This window comes from Erythrolamprus reginae, chromosome 2, assembly GCF_031021105.1.
Source record: "Erythrolamprus reginae isolate rEryReg1 chromosome 2, rEryReg1.hap1, whole genome shotgun sequence".
Taxonomy (NCBI): Eukaryota; Metazoa; Chordata; class Lepidosauria; order Squamata; family Dipsadidae; genus Erythrolamprus; species Erythrolamprus reginae.
In genome coordinates this window covers 44591052-44606080 of record NC_091951.1, presented here as the reverse complement: position 1 = coordinate 44606080, position 15029 = coordinate 44591052, and the positions used below count along the sequence as shown (strand labels likewise).

The 15029-nt window shown below is 46.4% G+C and overlaps 1 protein-coding gene across 3 annotated transcripts in view; it reads right to left on the bottom strand.

The window, feature by feature from the left end:
• Nucleotides 1–460: 460 nt before the first annotated feature.
• LOC139160306 (protein disulfide isomerase Creld1-like) overlaps nucleotides 461–15029 on the bottom strand; it is a 30345-nt gene continuing 15776 nt past the window's right edge. For all 3 annotated transcript variants that reach the window (XM_070738036.1, XM_070738037.1, XM_070738035.1), the window contains 5 exons: nucleotides 14301–14396; nucleotides 11199–11282; nucleotides 8320–8415; nucleotides 4315–4461; nucleotides 461–1561 (listed from right to left, as the gene is read on the bottom strand). In XM_070738036.1, coding sequence (XP_070594137.1) covers nucleotides 1341–1561; nucleotides 4315–4461; nucleotides 8320–8415; nucleotides 11199–11282; nucleotides 14301–14396 — 644 coding nt within the window. In that variant the 3' untranslated portion in view covers nucleotides 461–1340. The remainder of the gene's footprint in view (nucleotides 1562–4314; nucleotides 4462–8319; nucleotides 8416–11198; nucleotides 11283–14300; nucleotides 14397–15029) is intronic.

Here is a 15029-nt window from a genome sequence, read left to right as displayed (position 1 = left end):
TAAAGTGGCATATAAGTCTAAGGGCTTTTGCTATTGCTGACTCTTAACAACAGTTTAAATATTTGTTCTAAAACAACATTCTATGGTTTGCTTTAGCTGTCGTTTAGCCATTTTCCTTTTATTTCTATAATGAGTGACCTACAAGCACCAGCAAGCAAACAAGTTAAGCTTAGGAGAGGATTGAAGCTTCCTTAGTTGACATTCCATTCATTCCTGCCTGATAGTCCAAGGACCAAACTTTTATGTATACGAAAAGACCCATAAAACATTGGAGAAGGCAAATGCGGTTGTGAAAGAGGGAGGGAAGAACATTTTCAGTGATTTCTTGAAATCTTCCAAGAGTCTTTTAACGTGAAGGCTGAAGTGAAATTGCAAGTTTCAAATCTTGTGCGTACAAGTCTGATAGAATAAAAACCTGTGGCACGTGAAAAAGAGAGAGCGTGCAACAGTAAGAACGGGGTGGATTGAGACACAGACATTTATTTTTTTCCTGAGATACAGAATTGCAAAGCCAAAAAGTGAACATGCAGACCTCTTTCAATTCCCTCTGTCTCCCAAGCTGCCACCAGCAGCATTAGAGCAAGTCCATCACATGATATAGATGAGAATTGGGTTTTGGGTTTTTTTGAAAGGTATCACTTCGGACCACACAAAATAAGTGCATATATTATTATTTATTAAATTTATATTACGCTCTCTTTTATGATACTGGTTGGACTCAATACAAGGGTGATTTTGAGGTCGGGGATCAGCCCAAACACTGAATCCTACCTGAAAGCAGAACACTCTAAAAACGTATTGCCACCACTTCTCACTTCCTTCATGGCGACGTGTAGGCCAACTCTGGGCCAGAGGACAGATTCCCAAAGAGCCAGCAGGGAACCACAGACCCATAGAGCTGAGCTTTTCTCCAGTTAGCCTTGGCAGCCCCACGTGGGACAGATCATAGCTTACTGGGATAAACTCTTTCGGGATCATCCAACATGCACGGAGAGCGGGGATCAGCTGGACAATAAGAGGGGCGGTTTCATCTGAACCTTAAACTTCCCTCGGGGTTAATTCAGTCCCTTTTAATACCTGTCAGTACCGCTCAGCGATAGGCCTGCAGAGCACCTATGGTTTCCTGGCTCCTATTTATCCCTCCAGCATATCTTCAAGAAAATCAAGGCTTCCTTTAGCCCAGATGGGGATGTGGGTTGTGTTCTCCACCTCTAGGGTTCACACCTGCGAAAGGTAAAGGGGAAGAGGGCAGGGGTCAAGGTATTTCTGCCCCCTCTCCCCCCACCTACAGCTGGCTCTCCGGGGCAGGAAGCAGAAGGGAGCGATCCCTGCCTTAAGCCCTATCTCCCTTTCATGAAACCGTTGAGAACGCGGTCGCTACGCTCTGACATCCAATAGCCGGCCATCGCAGCCACGGCGCCGATGAAAATGGCGGTGAAGACCATGTCCCCTTTGGCAGCCAAGGTGGCCAGGGCGCAGATGATAGCCCCGAAGAACATCTGCTGCAGCACAACCACTTCGTCGTCGGTGATGTCGTCAAAGAATCCTTTCTCGGGAGCATCTGCAAGGCAACCAAGAGGCCATCAGCCACGGCAAAAGGGCAGTCCGCGTTTAAACGCTGGAGCAGTTTGACTGTCTAGGTCAGTGATGGAGAACCTTATTTTCCTCAAACGCTGAAAGCAATGCACGCATGTGATAGCACATGAGTGTGTGCCCATACCCATAATTCAGTGCCCCTCCGCCCCCTGCCCCATATAGTTGCATGCACACACACACACCATGCTCTGTTTTGGGCCCACCAGGCCTCCCTGAAGCCAGAAACAATCCATTTCCCTACTCCCGCTGGGCCCAGTAGCACCATTTTTCAGTCTCCCCAGGTTCCAGAGGCTTCCTTGGAGTCTGGAGAGGGTGAAAACTGCCTCCCCTGTCTCCAAGAGGCCGGAAACTGCCCATTCTCCAACTCTGGTGAGCCTGATAGGTGTGCTTTCTACCCTCCCCAGGTCCCAGATGCTTTTTTGGAGCTTGGGGAGGGCAAAAATGGCCTCTCTCGTTTCCCCCCCAGTGGCCAAAAATGCCCTCCACATGAACCCTGTATTTCCTGGTATCCAAAATGGGCTGCAGAAGACTCCTGAGAGGGGAGGGGCGGCGTGGGTGGGGCAGCTGGCCGATGCGCACTAGAGCTGAACTAGGGCAAGGGCTCGTGTGCCCGCAGATATGGCTCCGCGTGTCACTTCTGGCACACGTGTCATAGGTTCGCCATCTTGTGGGACTAGGCGATCAGTGTTTCTCAACCTCGCCAAGGCTGGCTGGGGAATTCTGGGAGTTGAAGTCTACCCATCTGAAACTTGCCAAGGTTGAGAAACACTCATTTACGTCCGCCCTTCCCCTGCCCAGTGTGTAAAAACTGAGTCTCAGCTTAATTCAAAAAGATATTTAAGCAGTAAAGATTTTAAGTTTTAAGATTTAATTGGATTTGTATGCCGCCCCTCTCTGGGGATGATCTCAAAATTCATTTATTCCAAAGCAGATCCAAATTTGTGTCTGGTTTGGAATATCCCTCCGATTGGGATGATTGTGTTTAACTCAGTTATCAACCCTAACTATTCCTAAAAGGGACGGTTTATGAGGAAATGTCTGCAGAATGAAGGGAGCCAGAGAATAACAAAGAAGACGGAACTCAAAGCTGATCCTAGATAGAATTGTGGCTACCTCAATAGCAAGAACCTGTGAGCTGTCAAGGATATCGGAATGGTCCGGTCCAGGTGTAGGCAAATGACTCGTGGACTTCAACTCCCAGAATTCCTGAGCCAATCATACTAGCTCAGGAATTCTGGAAGTTGAAGTCCACATGTCACAGAAGATCCAACTTTGTCTGCCCTTGGTCTAGTCACTAGATTTTAATGGTTAAGGCATTTGGCTAGAAACCGGAAGACTGTGAGTTCTAGTCCCGCCTTAGGCATGAAAGCCTGCTGGGTGATTTTGAGCCAATCCCTAAGAGACGGTGAGTTCTAATCCCATGAAAGCCTGCTGGGTGACTTTGGGCCAATCTCCAAGAGACTCTGAGTTCTAGTCAGAGAAGGGCTTCCCATTGCTGGCACTACCGGTGACCAATGTGGGCATGTGCGCATCCAGCAATGGTGCGTATATGTTCGGCACAGAAGTCAACTTCTACGCACATGCAGGAAGTGAAATTTCACACAAGGATGCTTGCACGTGCCAGATTTTGCTGATTTTCGGCAATTTCATTGCTTCCACGCATGCACATATATCGGCAAAATCTCACACGCACGAGCATCCTCACGTGAGATTTTGCTTCCTGCACATGCGCAGAAGCTAAATCTCATGCGTGCGCATGCGTGCATGTGTCGTGGATGCGGAGATGCATGTGCATCTTCATTTTTCCAAATGTGACTGTGAACCAAACCGTCCATGCAGCTGCCCACTATTGGTTCTAGTCCCAGGTATGAAAGCCTGTTGGGTGACTGGGCCAATCCCCAAGAGACGGTGAGTTCTAGTCCCGCCTTAGGCATGAAAGCCAGCTGGGTGACTGGGCCAATCCCCAAGAGATTCTGAGTTCTAGTCCCACTGTATGCATGAAAGCCTGATGGGTGACTTTGAGCCAATCCCCAAGAGACTGTGAATTCTAGTCCCGCCTTAGGCATGAAAGCCTGCTGGGTGACTTTGGGCCAATCACCAGGAGACTGTGAGCTCTAGTACCACCTTAGGCATGAAAGCCTGCTGCATGACTTTGGGCCAATCACCAGGAGACTGAATTCTAGTCCTGCCTTAGGCATGAAAGCCTGCTGGGTGACTTTGGGCCAATCACCAGGAGACTGTGAGCTCTAGTACCACCTTAGGCATGAAAGCCTGCTGCATGACTTTGGGCCAATCACCAGGAGACTGAATTCTAGTCCTGCCTTAGGCATGAAAGCCTGCTGGGTGACTTTGGGCCAATCACCAGGAGACTGTGAGCTCTAGTACCACCTTAGGCATGAAAGCCTGCTGCATGACTTTGGGCCAATCACCAGGAGACTGAATTCTAGTCCTGCCTTAGGCATGAAAGCCTGCTGGGTGACTTTGGGCCAATCCCCAGGAGACTGTGAATTCTAGTCCTGCCTTAGGCATGAAAATCAGCTGAGTGACTTTGGGCCAGTCCCCCCCTCTCTCTCAGCCCAGCTTGCCTCACTGGGTTGTTTTGGCAGGAAAAACAGGAAGAAGGAGTATTAGGCTTATCTGTCACCTTAGGTGTAAAAAAATAATAAAGACAGGATGCAGATAAACCAATAAAAATAAGATGCACCTGCTGACTTTTACCTGGGGGCTTGTCTTCCACGCAGATCCCCTCTTTGCGTAGATGTCCCTCAGCACAAACACACCGGTAGCTGCCCTCCGTGTTCTCACAAACCTCGTTGGGTGCCGTACACACTGGCTCCTCCACTTCACCCGCACATTCGTCGAAATCTGACGAGGAAGGGGAGCGTTACATTCAAAGAATCATGAGACAACCTCGGCTAAAAAAATGTCCCTTTCGTATCTCCCATTTTCATGCCCAAATGCAGCAGCTTTCTGAGCTTTCTGCTGGGTTCTCTGCTCCACTGCTGCGCCTTGCCCGCCATTGCTGAAGCCAGTAAATCCTTATTTTTCCAGACCTTGATTCAGCAGATTTCAAGCGTCAAGGACAAATCTAAATTCGGGCCTTGCTCCAAACGAGGGGGAAAGTCTGTTGCCTAGCAAATCAATCCAGACCGCGTTTGCATATTTTATACGCATTAGGCTACATCTTTACAAGTGCTTGGCTCTCGGGCCTCTCCTCCTATTAGTTGGTTGCATTTAGATTTACTATTTGGAGAAAAAGATGCAGCACATCTGGGTGCTGGAAAGACATGACAATGTATGCATGTATGTATGTATATATGTGTTAGTATGTCTCGGTGCAGCTAGGCTGCGAGACCTTCGACATATGCAGAGCAGAGTTTAAGGTAAGAGTGTGGATGTGTGATATAGCCAGTAACGACACAGACTTAGTATGCTAAACAAGTATTATTTACATATATACATACAGTATTTACAAGCACAGAGCAGAAATAAACAACAAACCGCACATGGCAGCACAAAGCAGAATATACTCCCCCTCAAGGTAAAGGCAAAGAATGAATGAGCTCCCCAGCATCGTCATGGCACCGGACCTGGCACCGGACCAGGATATCTGTGAGACCGCCTTCTGCCACATGAATCCCAGCGACCAGTTGGGTCCCACAGAGTTGGCCTTCTCCAGGTCCCATCGACTAAACAATGCCGTCTGGCGGGACCCAGGGGAAGAGCCTTCTCTGTGGCGGCCCCGGCCCTCTGGAACCAGCTCCCCCCAGAGATTAGGATTGCCCCCACCCTCCTTGCCTTTCGCAAACTTCTTAAAACCCACCTCTGCCGTCAGGCATGGGGGAATTGAGATATCTCCACAGGACCTATATAATTTATACATGGTATGTTGTGTGTATGTTTTCCTTTTTTAAATAAGGGGGTTTTAGAGACTTTTTAATATTAGATTTGTGATACATTGTTTTTATTATTGTTGTGAGCTTTCCCGGAGTCTGCGGAGAGGGGCGGCATACAAATCTAATAAATGAATGAATGAATGAATGAATGAATAAATAAATAAATAAATAAATCCTAGCAACATGGTTTTAGGACCTTAGGAAAGGCTAACAGGGCTGGGGTCAACTTAGAGTCATTTCTGGGATAGAGCCAACCACCAGAGCAACATCTGGAGTCCAAGGAAAACGGATTGCAACAATTCAGCAACTCCCAAAGTTAAAATTAAAGAAGTTTCCTGCTACATTAACAGGCCTACTGGCAGTTAAAAAAAACAACACTGTAGCATTACAGAACTCCCCTAGGCTACCCAGAAGAATTGGCTGCTTCCCAGTTATGCAGGAATAGGAACATCCAGGAACTGCCAGGCAAGCTAACAGTAAACAGCCCAACAAAAGAAACTCTAAAACCACCCACATCAACACTGACAGGGCAAGCCACTAGAATATAAATTGAGAGCAACATCCCACCCACCCCTCTGCCACAGCACTGATGATGTTACCTAGTTTGAGTGGTGGTACAATGGTTAGAAATGCAGTATTGTACATTGACTCTGCCCATTGCCAGGAGTTCGATCCTCACCAGGCTCAAGGTTGACTCAGCCTTCCATCCTTCTGAGGTTGTTAAAACAAGGACTCGGATTGTTGGGAGCCATAGGCTGACTCTGTAACCTGTGGGAAGGGCTGTAAAGGTGGCGTCTCAACCACGGTCCACTACTGGGCCTTGAGCTGTTCAGAACCAGGCCACAAAAATAGTGGGAGAACACGCATGTGCACGCACATCCTCACTTGCACAAGCAGAGGGAGAGCCTGTGCACGCGTGCCCCAATGATGCGAACATGCTAATCTGTTTGGAACCCATACCGCATCTCAGACATTAACACCCTCGAAAATGTCCAGCGATACTTCACCAGAAGAGCCCTGCATTCCTCCTCCCTTAACAGAATAGCGTACGAGACTAGACTTTCAACCCTGGGTCTAGAAAACTTAGAACTAAGACGCCTTAAACATGATCTAAGTATTGCCCACAAGATTATATGCTGCAATGTCCTGCCCGTCAACGACTACTTCAGCTTCAACCACAACAACACAAGAGCACATAACAGATTCAAGCTCAATATTAACCGTTCCAAACTTGACTGTAAAAAATACGACTTTAGTAATAGAGTTGTTGAAGCATGGAACTCATTAACGGACTCCGTAGTATCATCCCCTAACCCCCAACATTTTACCCTTAGACTGTCCATGGTTGACCTCTCCAGATTCCTAAGAGGTCAGTAAGGGGCGTGCATAAGTGCACTAGAGTGCCTTCCAACCCCTGTCCTATTGTCTCTCCTATATCCCATATACCTTCTCTTCTATCCCTATATCTTTCTTCTATTCTCTCGTTGATTATTTTATCCAATATTCTCTCTTCTATTCTTTCTATAATTCTATTTCCTCGAAGGTGTCCTCTATTACCTTCATTGTGTATTATTGTGTATTGGACAAAATGAATAAATAAATACATAAAATAAAATGCTCCAATTGTGCCTGCCACTTGTCCAAATGGAGCTGTGCACGCATGCACTTGCCCACTATCGTACTCAAGCAGAACTTTCCTCCCCACTGCCAGTCCTCAAAGTCATACATGTTGGGGAAATTCTGTTGTAAATTACTATGAAGCAAGGGTGGGCTGCTGGGGGATTCGCAGGGGTTCGAGAGAACCTCTAGCTAAGATTCTGTGCAGTCCAGAGAACCCCCAATTCCCACTGCTGACTGGCCCCGCCCACACCTCCCCTCTCAGGAGTCCCCACACGGCCTGTTGTGGTTACAGATAAGTGCGTGTGGAAATTCGAGGATGAGGAAAAATGGGCCTAGTTTGGGAAGGCTGGAAATGGGCCCAGTTCTGGCCTCCAGAGCCTGGTGAGGCTGTTTTCAGCCTCCTGGAGGCTCGAGAAAAGCCGCCAGAGTCCCAGGAGGGCAAAAATGTCCCTCGCTCCACCATGGTGCAGGAGGCCAACTAGGCCCTGCCCACCATAGCGACACCCACCCAGCAACTGGGCAGAGAACCCCTTGTTAAAATCTTTGAAGCCCACCCCCTGCTCTGAAACAGTATACAGTGGTACCTCGTGATACGAACCCCTCGTCATACGAACTTTCCGCAATACGACCCTGGGGTTTGGAAATTTTTTGCCTCTTCTTCTGAACTTTTTCCATCTTACGAACCTGCCGCCTGAACGTTGAACCCGGAAGTTCGGCAAAAGTTCAGGCTCGGGTGGCCGCCGAGAAGCCCCAGTGCCCGGCTGTCGCCTTTTGAAACAGCTGGGGGGCTTCTCGGCGTCCTCCCGAACCCGAACGCCAAACCCGAACTTTTGCCGAACTTCCAGGTTCGGTGTTTGGGAGGCCGCTGAGAAGCCCCGCCGCCCGGCTGTCACCTTTTGAAATAGTCGGGGGGCTTCTCGGCGTTCTCCCGGAAGTTCGGCAAAAGTTTGGGTTCAGCGTTCGGGTTCAGGAGGACGCTGAGAAGCCCTGCCGCCCGGCTGTCAACTTTGCAAAAGAGCCGCGGAGCTGTCGGCCGGTCGGGAGGCTCAAACGGAGGTGGGGAATCCCAATAGGGAATTCCATGGGCGGAGCTTTGATGTCATGAAGACGTCCTTCCTGGAGTCCACGTTTTGGCCGGCCAGGAGAGAGAGCACCGAGAATCTCTCACGGGAACTCTCGCATAGAAAGGGGCGACGGTTGAACTTACCAAGGCATTTGACACCATCTCTCCGGTAGCCCCTGTTGCATTTCTTGCAGCGAGAAGGCCCAGCGCCCATGCAGCCAATGCAAGCCTTGGCACAGTCTGAAGAGAAAGTAGAGGGTGAAATGAAGAGATGGACATAGGCATTGACACCTCCCCCTCCTTAAGGATATGATGGTGAACCTTTTCAGCACCGAGTGCCCAAACTGGAATATGCATACATGGCAGAAACCCAAAGAGCAGAATTCTTTATTGGCCAAGTGTGATTGGACACACAAGGAATTTGTCCTTGGTGCATATGCTCTCAGTGTATAGCTGGACGGTGTGCGTATGCCTGTTTTTTTGGCTGGTTTTCAGGCCATTTTTGGCCATTTGGGGGGCTGTATGCTGGTGCTCCTACACCAACAAAGACCAGCAAGCATGCCGGAAACCAGAAGAGCATCTGGCGATGGTGCACATGCCCATAGAGAGGGTTGTGCATGGCACCTATTTTCACATGTGCAATAGGTTCACCATCCTGGCCCTAGGGATAATAAGTACCGGTAAGGCTGGGTGGCCGGCTGAATGAAAAGGTAAGGGAATAATATTAGAACATTATTTTTATGTATAAGCCATAGCCTAGTGATGGTGAACCTATGGCATGGGTGCCACAGTTGGCACACGGAGCCTATCTTCCAGCACGCGAGCCGTTGCCCAAGTTCAGCTCCGGTGTGCACGTGTGCACTGACCAGCTGATTTTGGGAAGGCATTTTAGGTTTCAGGGGGAAAGGGAGGGGTGTTTTTGCCCTCCACAGGCTCCAGGGAAGCCTCTGGAGCCTGGGGAGGTCAAAAAACAGGCCTCACAAGCCACCGGAAGTTGGGGAAAGAACCATTTCCAGCCTCTAGAAGGCCTCTGCGGGGGAGATGGAGGCCGGTTTTGCCCTTCCCAGGCATTGAATTATGGGTATGGGGGGGCACTCACAGGTGTGCGATAGTGCACGCGCACACACTTTTGGCACCTGAGGGGAAAAAGATTCGCCATCACTGCCATAGCCACTTTGGTGTAGCAGTTAAGGCATCAGGTTAGAGGCCCGGAGACTGGGAATTCTAGCCCCTTCCTTGGGTGCAAAGCCAGCTAGGCGATCTCAGGCCAGTCCTTCTCTCCCAGACTTAGTAAGGAGGAAATAATGCCTCGTTTATCCCAACAACTGGTTAGAACTCAGAGCCAGCCTTCTTTGGGTCCCGTCAGCTAAGAAATGCCGTCTGACGGGTCCTAGGGGTAGTGCCTTCTCTGCGGCAGCTCCAATCCTCTGGAATCATGTCCCCCAGAGATTCGTGCCACCCCCACTCTCTTGGCCTTTCATAAAGCTTTAGAAACACACCTCTGCCGGCAGGCTTGGGGTCATTGAGCATTACCTCATGCTCCAGTCGATGCTTTGAATCTTAAGGTCTTAAGCATAAAACTTATCAGGAAAGACTTAATGAACTCAATCTGTATAGTCTGGAGGACAGAAAGGAAAGTGGGGGACGTGGACGAAACATTTAAATGTGTTAAAGGGTTAAATAAGGTTCAGGAGGGAAGTGTTTTCAATAGGAAAGTGAACACAAGAACAAGGGGGCACAATCTGAGGTTAGTTGGGGGCAAAGATCAGAAGTACCGTGAGAAAATATTATTTGACTGAAAGAGTAGTAGATGCTTGGAACAAACTTCCAGGAGACGTGGTGGGTAAATCCACAGTAACTGAATTTAAACATGCCTGGGATAAACATATATCCATCCTAAGATAAAATACAGGAAGTAGTATAAGGGCAGACTAGATGGACCATGAGGTCTTTTTCTGCCGTCAATCTTCTATGTTTCTATGAATGATTGATAGTGAACGAGTGTTAGTCTAATGTGGGGGTTTTAGACTTGGTTTTATACTCTTTTTAGGTTTATTGGGTTTGTCTGATGTGTATTATATTGATTTTGACATGTAAGCTGCCCTGAGTCCACAGAAGGGCGGCCTAGAAATCCAATCAATCAATCAATCAATGAATCAATCAGCAAACAAGCATAAATATAAATAATATAAAAATAAATATAAATAATATAAATAATATAAATATAAATAATATAAATATAAATAAATATAACTGCGGAGTCTGCGGAGAGGGGCGGCATACAAATCTAAATAAACATAAACATAAACAATAAACATAACTGAGCCGGGGTAGCGCAGCAGGTAGAGTGCTGTACTGTAGGCCACTGAAGCTGACTGTAGATCTGAAGGTCAGCGGTTCAAATCTCATCACTGGCTCAAGGTTGACTCAGCCTTCCATACTTCCGAGGTGGGTAAAATGAGGACCCAGATTGTGGGGGCAATATGCTGGCTCTGTTAAGAAGTGCTGTAAAATAAAATGCAAGGGCAAATCCCTTCCCAAAAACCTTGCCAAGAAAACTGCAGGGATTGGCCCAAGAAATGGGCAGCGGTCAGAAACTGACTCAAAGGCACACACATACGCACACAAGCCTAGCATGAAGCATCATTCCATCTGCTGCTTCCTGCTTATGACTGAACCATAGGTGGCTGCCATAGATGTAAACCTAGCCACCTGCCTAAATATATATAAGAATGTCAACCTATGGGAGATTGGGGAGAAAAATAATGTTCTCAGCAGGTAGATTCTGCCATTGTTGCTTCCCTGAAGAACTTCAACAGCCTCATCTATATTAGGATTCATGCCCCAAAGCAAGACAAAATGAGGGTTGACGGGCTAACAGCATGACTTCCACACATTATCCATAGGAACAGAGTCATCCGATCTGTTTCCCCAGCAGAAGCAGATCTGCTTCTTGAATGTGTTCCAAGCGCATTGAGGTGCAAAGCAACAGACGGTTCACTTGGGAAGCTTTAATCTCTTACCTCGGCATTCGTAGGAGCCTTCTGTATTGACACAAAACTGGTTGCTGCGACAGTGTGCCATATCAGTGCCACATTCGTCTATGTCTGTAAGAGAGACAGAGAGATCAAGAGAGATCAGGAGGGAAGTGTTTTTAATAAGAAAGTGAACATAAGAACAAGGGGACACAATCTGAAGTTAGTTGGGGGAAAGATCAAAAGCAACGTGAGAAAATATTATTTTACTGAAAGAGTAGTAGATCCTTGGAACAAACTTCCAGCAGACGTGGTTGGTAAATCCACAGTAACTGAATTTAAACATGCCTGGGATAAACATATATCCATTGTAAGATAAAATACAGGAAATAGTATAAGGGCAGACTAGATGGACCATGAGGTCTTTTTCTGCCGCCAGTCTTCTATGTTTCTATAGAGAGATCAATATTTTCTCTCCCTCTTTCCTCCACTCTCTCCATTCTCACAGAGGGATCTTAAGATTCTCCTTTGAGCTTTTGCATGTTGCTGTTACTACTACTACTACTACTACTACTACTACTACTACTAATAACAAAGTTAGAAGGGACCCTGGAGATCTTCTAGTCCAACCCATGTTTAGGCAGGAAATTCTCCATTACTTTAGCCAAATGGTTATCTAACATCTTAAAAACTTCCAGTGTTGGAGACTTTTGGAGGCACTGATTAATTGTTCTCACTGTCAGGAAATTTCTCCTTATTTCTAAGTTACTTCTCTCCTTATTTAGTTCCCACCCATTGCTTCTTGTCCTATCCTCAGGTGCTTTGGAGAATAGGTTGACTCTTTCTACTTTGTGGCTGCCTCTGAGATACTGGAACACTGCTATTGTGTCTCCCTGGTCCTTCTTTTCTTAATTTTTACTTATTAAATTTATTATGGCTGTCAGAGTTATTTTGAATTTTTGTTGGAAACATGGCGGATACCAAGCACTGGGTAGTTTTCTCAATAAAGACACAACAGAAGGAGTTCTTTCTTCAGAAGGCTCTTCGGTATCAAAAAGTAATTATTCACTATATTACAGAACAAACCACCAACCACTATCAGACCACACTATGCTAAACTACTAAGCCAAACAAACCATCAAACCAGACCAAACCCACACAAAAGGTGTATTACATTATATACCTGTACTGACCAATCAGATCATAGAACAGTTTGCATCATTCTGCTGAAGCAACATGACTCAGCATTCACTTTACTTTTACTGTACAGTGGTACCTCGTGATACGAACCCCTCGTGATACGAACATCTCGAGATACGAACCCGGGGTTCGGAAATTTTTTGCCTCTTCTTACAAACTTTTTCCGACTTACGAACCCACCGCAGATCGCAAAATGGTGCTCTGCTGGGCGTCGCCGCCCGGCTGTCACCTTTTAAAACAGCCGGAGGGCTTCTCGTCATTCTCCAGAACACCGAACCCAGAGGTTCGACAAAAGTTCGGGTTCGGGTTCCGGAGGCCGCTGAGAAGCGCCCGGCTGTTTCAGAAGGTTACAGCCAAGTGGTGGCGCCCGGCGGAGCGCTGTTTTTGCAATCGGCAGTGGCGTTTTCGGCCAATCTGGAGGCTGAAATGGAGGTGGGGAATCCCAATAGGGAATTCCATGGGCGGAGCTTTGACGTCACGAAGACGTCCTTCCCGGAGGCCACGTTTCAGCCGACCAGGAAGGACGTCTTCGTGACATCAAAGCTCCGCCCATGGAATTCCCTATTGGGATTCCCCACCTCCGTTTCAGCCTCCAGATCGGCCAAAAACTTCACTGAAAGAAATAACTTAAGATCATTTTTCATACTTACAACTGGAGCAGCATCCCCATGGTCATGTGATCAAAGTTAGGATGTTTGGTTCATATTTATGATGACAGCTGCAGTGTCATGTGATTCCCTATTGCGAAGTCAATGGGAAGCCAGATTCACTTTGCAACGGTGTTTCTAACTCCCCCCCCATGTTTTTCACACTTACGACCTTTACCGCTTGGCAACTGGTACATATTTATGGTGTTTGCAGTATTCTGGGATCATATGACCCCCTTTTGTGACCTTCCAACAAACAAAGTCCATGGGAAAGCCAGATTTACTTAACAATGTTTTTACTAATTTAACAACTGCAGCGATTCACTTAACAACTGTGGCAAGAAAGGTCGTAAAATGGGACAAAACCCATTTAACAATTGCCTTGGCTTAATCATAATATATATTGTGCTCAATTGTGCTCCCAGGTTGTGGACTACCTATCTCCATGATTATTTAGTGAATGCAGTATACATAGCCCTTGTCTTACGATTTTAACAGAGCTTGCCAATTATTCTCGTAAGTCAGGGCAATCGTTAAATGACCGATTCAATTTTGTGACCATTCTTTTTTGCAGCAGGCTTTAAGACAGTTGTTAAGTTCACCATGGAACATTTTCAGCAAAAATGTCATAAATCAGGGTCAGTCGTGACTGCCGAACATTGCAAATAGCCCTCAATGCTGGCCAGTTCCCAAGTTCCCAAAATTCAGTCTGTCTGTCTGTGGAGGGGGGGAGGAACTGGCTTGTAAACCCCTTTTACGTGTGTGTGTGCCTATTATATTTTTGAACAGTCACTAAGTGACCGGTCATAAATCAAGGACTACCTGTACCCTATCCAGAAGAAAAGGGTCTTTGAAGGAATTTCTTCCTTTTCGAACATCACTAAGCCGACTCCAAATTATTTCCGGGTCACAGGTGTTAGTACTTTGTATAAAATAGTTGGGTTGGCAATATATAAACAAGCTAATAATGAATATTTGTTTGTATTGAAGTACTATAGCTTTAAGAGATAGTGTTGCAAATTGCCACAAGAGGGAGCCAGAAAGCATGATTGTCTCTTTCTGCTCCCTCTCTCTGTTATTTCTGTTTAGTATTTCTGACTGCTATAGTAAGAACTGTGTGTTCAATGATGGTTTATGTATTTGTGAACTGTACAAGTAAGGCTTGTAGTATTGTTAAACTGAACCATTACTCATATCTCCTGATTAACTACTGGATATCTGCTAGGATTCCACGTTTCCTTTGCGCATGGGCATCCTCGATAACTCAGGGATCACTCTGCACACTCCTTAACACCAGGCTCACCGATGCATCGTAGGTTGTGCAGCATCCAGCCTCTCTTGCAGCGAAGGCAGCTGGTATCCTCGGGGCCTGAACAGCGCCCACAGGCCCGGTAGCACTCTGGGTGGGAGAGAGAATTGGGCGAAAGGGAACACAGTTTACAAGTAAGGTGGGTTGGAAGCTTTGAAGAAAACACAATTCCCATTTGTATGCCTTCCGGCCAACCTGCCACATAACCTACAGTCATTTTTTAAAAAAAAAAACCTTTGCTTTGGGATGAGTAAATTGCAAATCTGTTGTTTTTATTGACAGATAACATTAAGTGTGTGGTGGGGGTACACATAAATGCTTGTGAGGTGCTAGAAATGTAACTGTAAATTTATTTATTTATTTAGTCCAATACACAATGAGAGTTTTAGTGGGCATGTATGTGTATATATATATATATATACCTATATGTCACATGTTTTTTTTGCTGAATTTGAAAATTAAAATAAAATTACATATATATATACACACATAGTAAAATACATGATGAAGGTTATAGAGGAGATATGCATAGTAAAATATATCTAAGAAAGAATAGAAAAGCAGGTATACGAATAGAACATACCGATGAAAGAATAGAAGAAGAGATATAAAGGAATAGAAGAAAGAAATAGGAGATATAGGAGAGCAATAGGACAGGGGACGGAAGGCACTCTAGTGCACTTATACTCGCCCCTTACTGACCTCTTAGGAATCTGGAGAGGT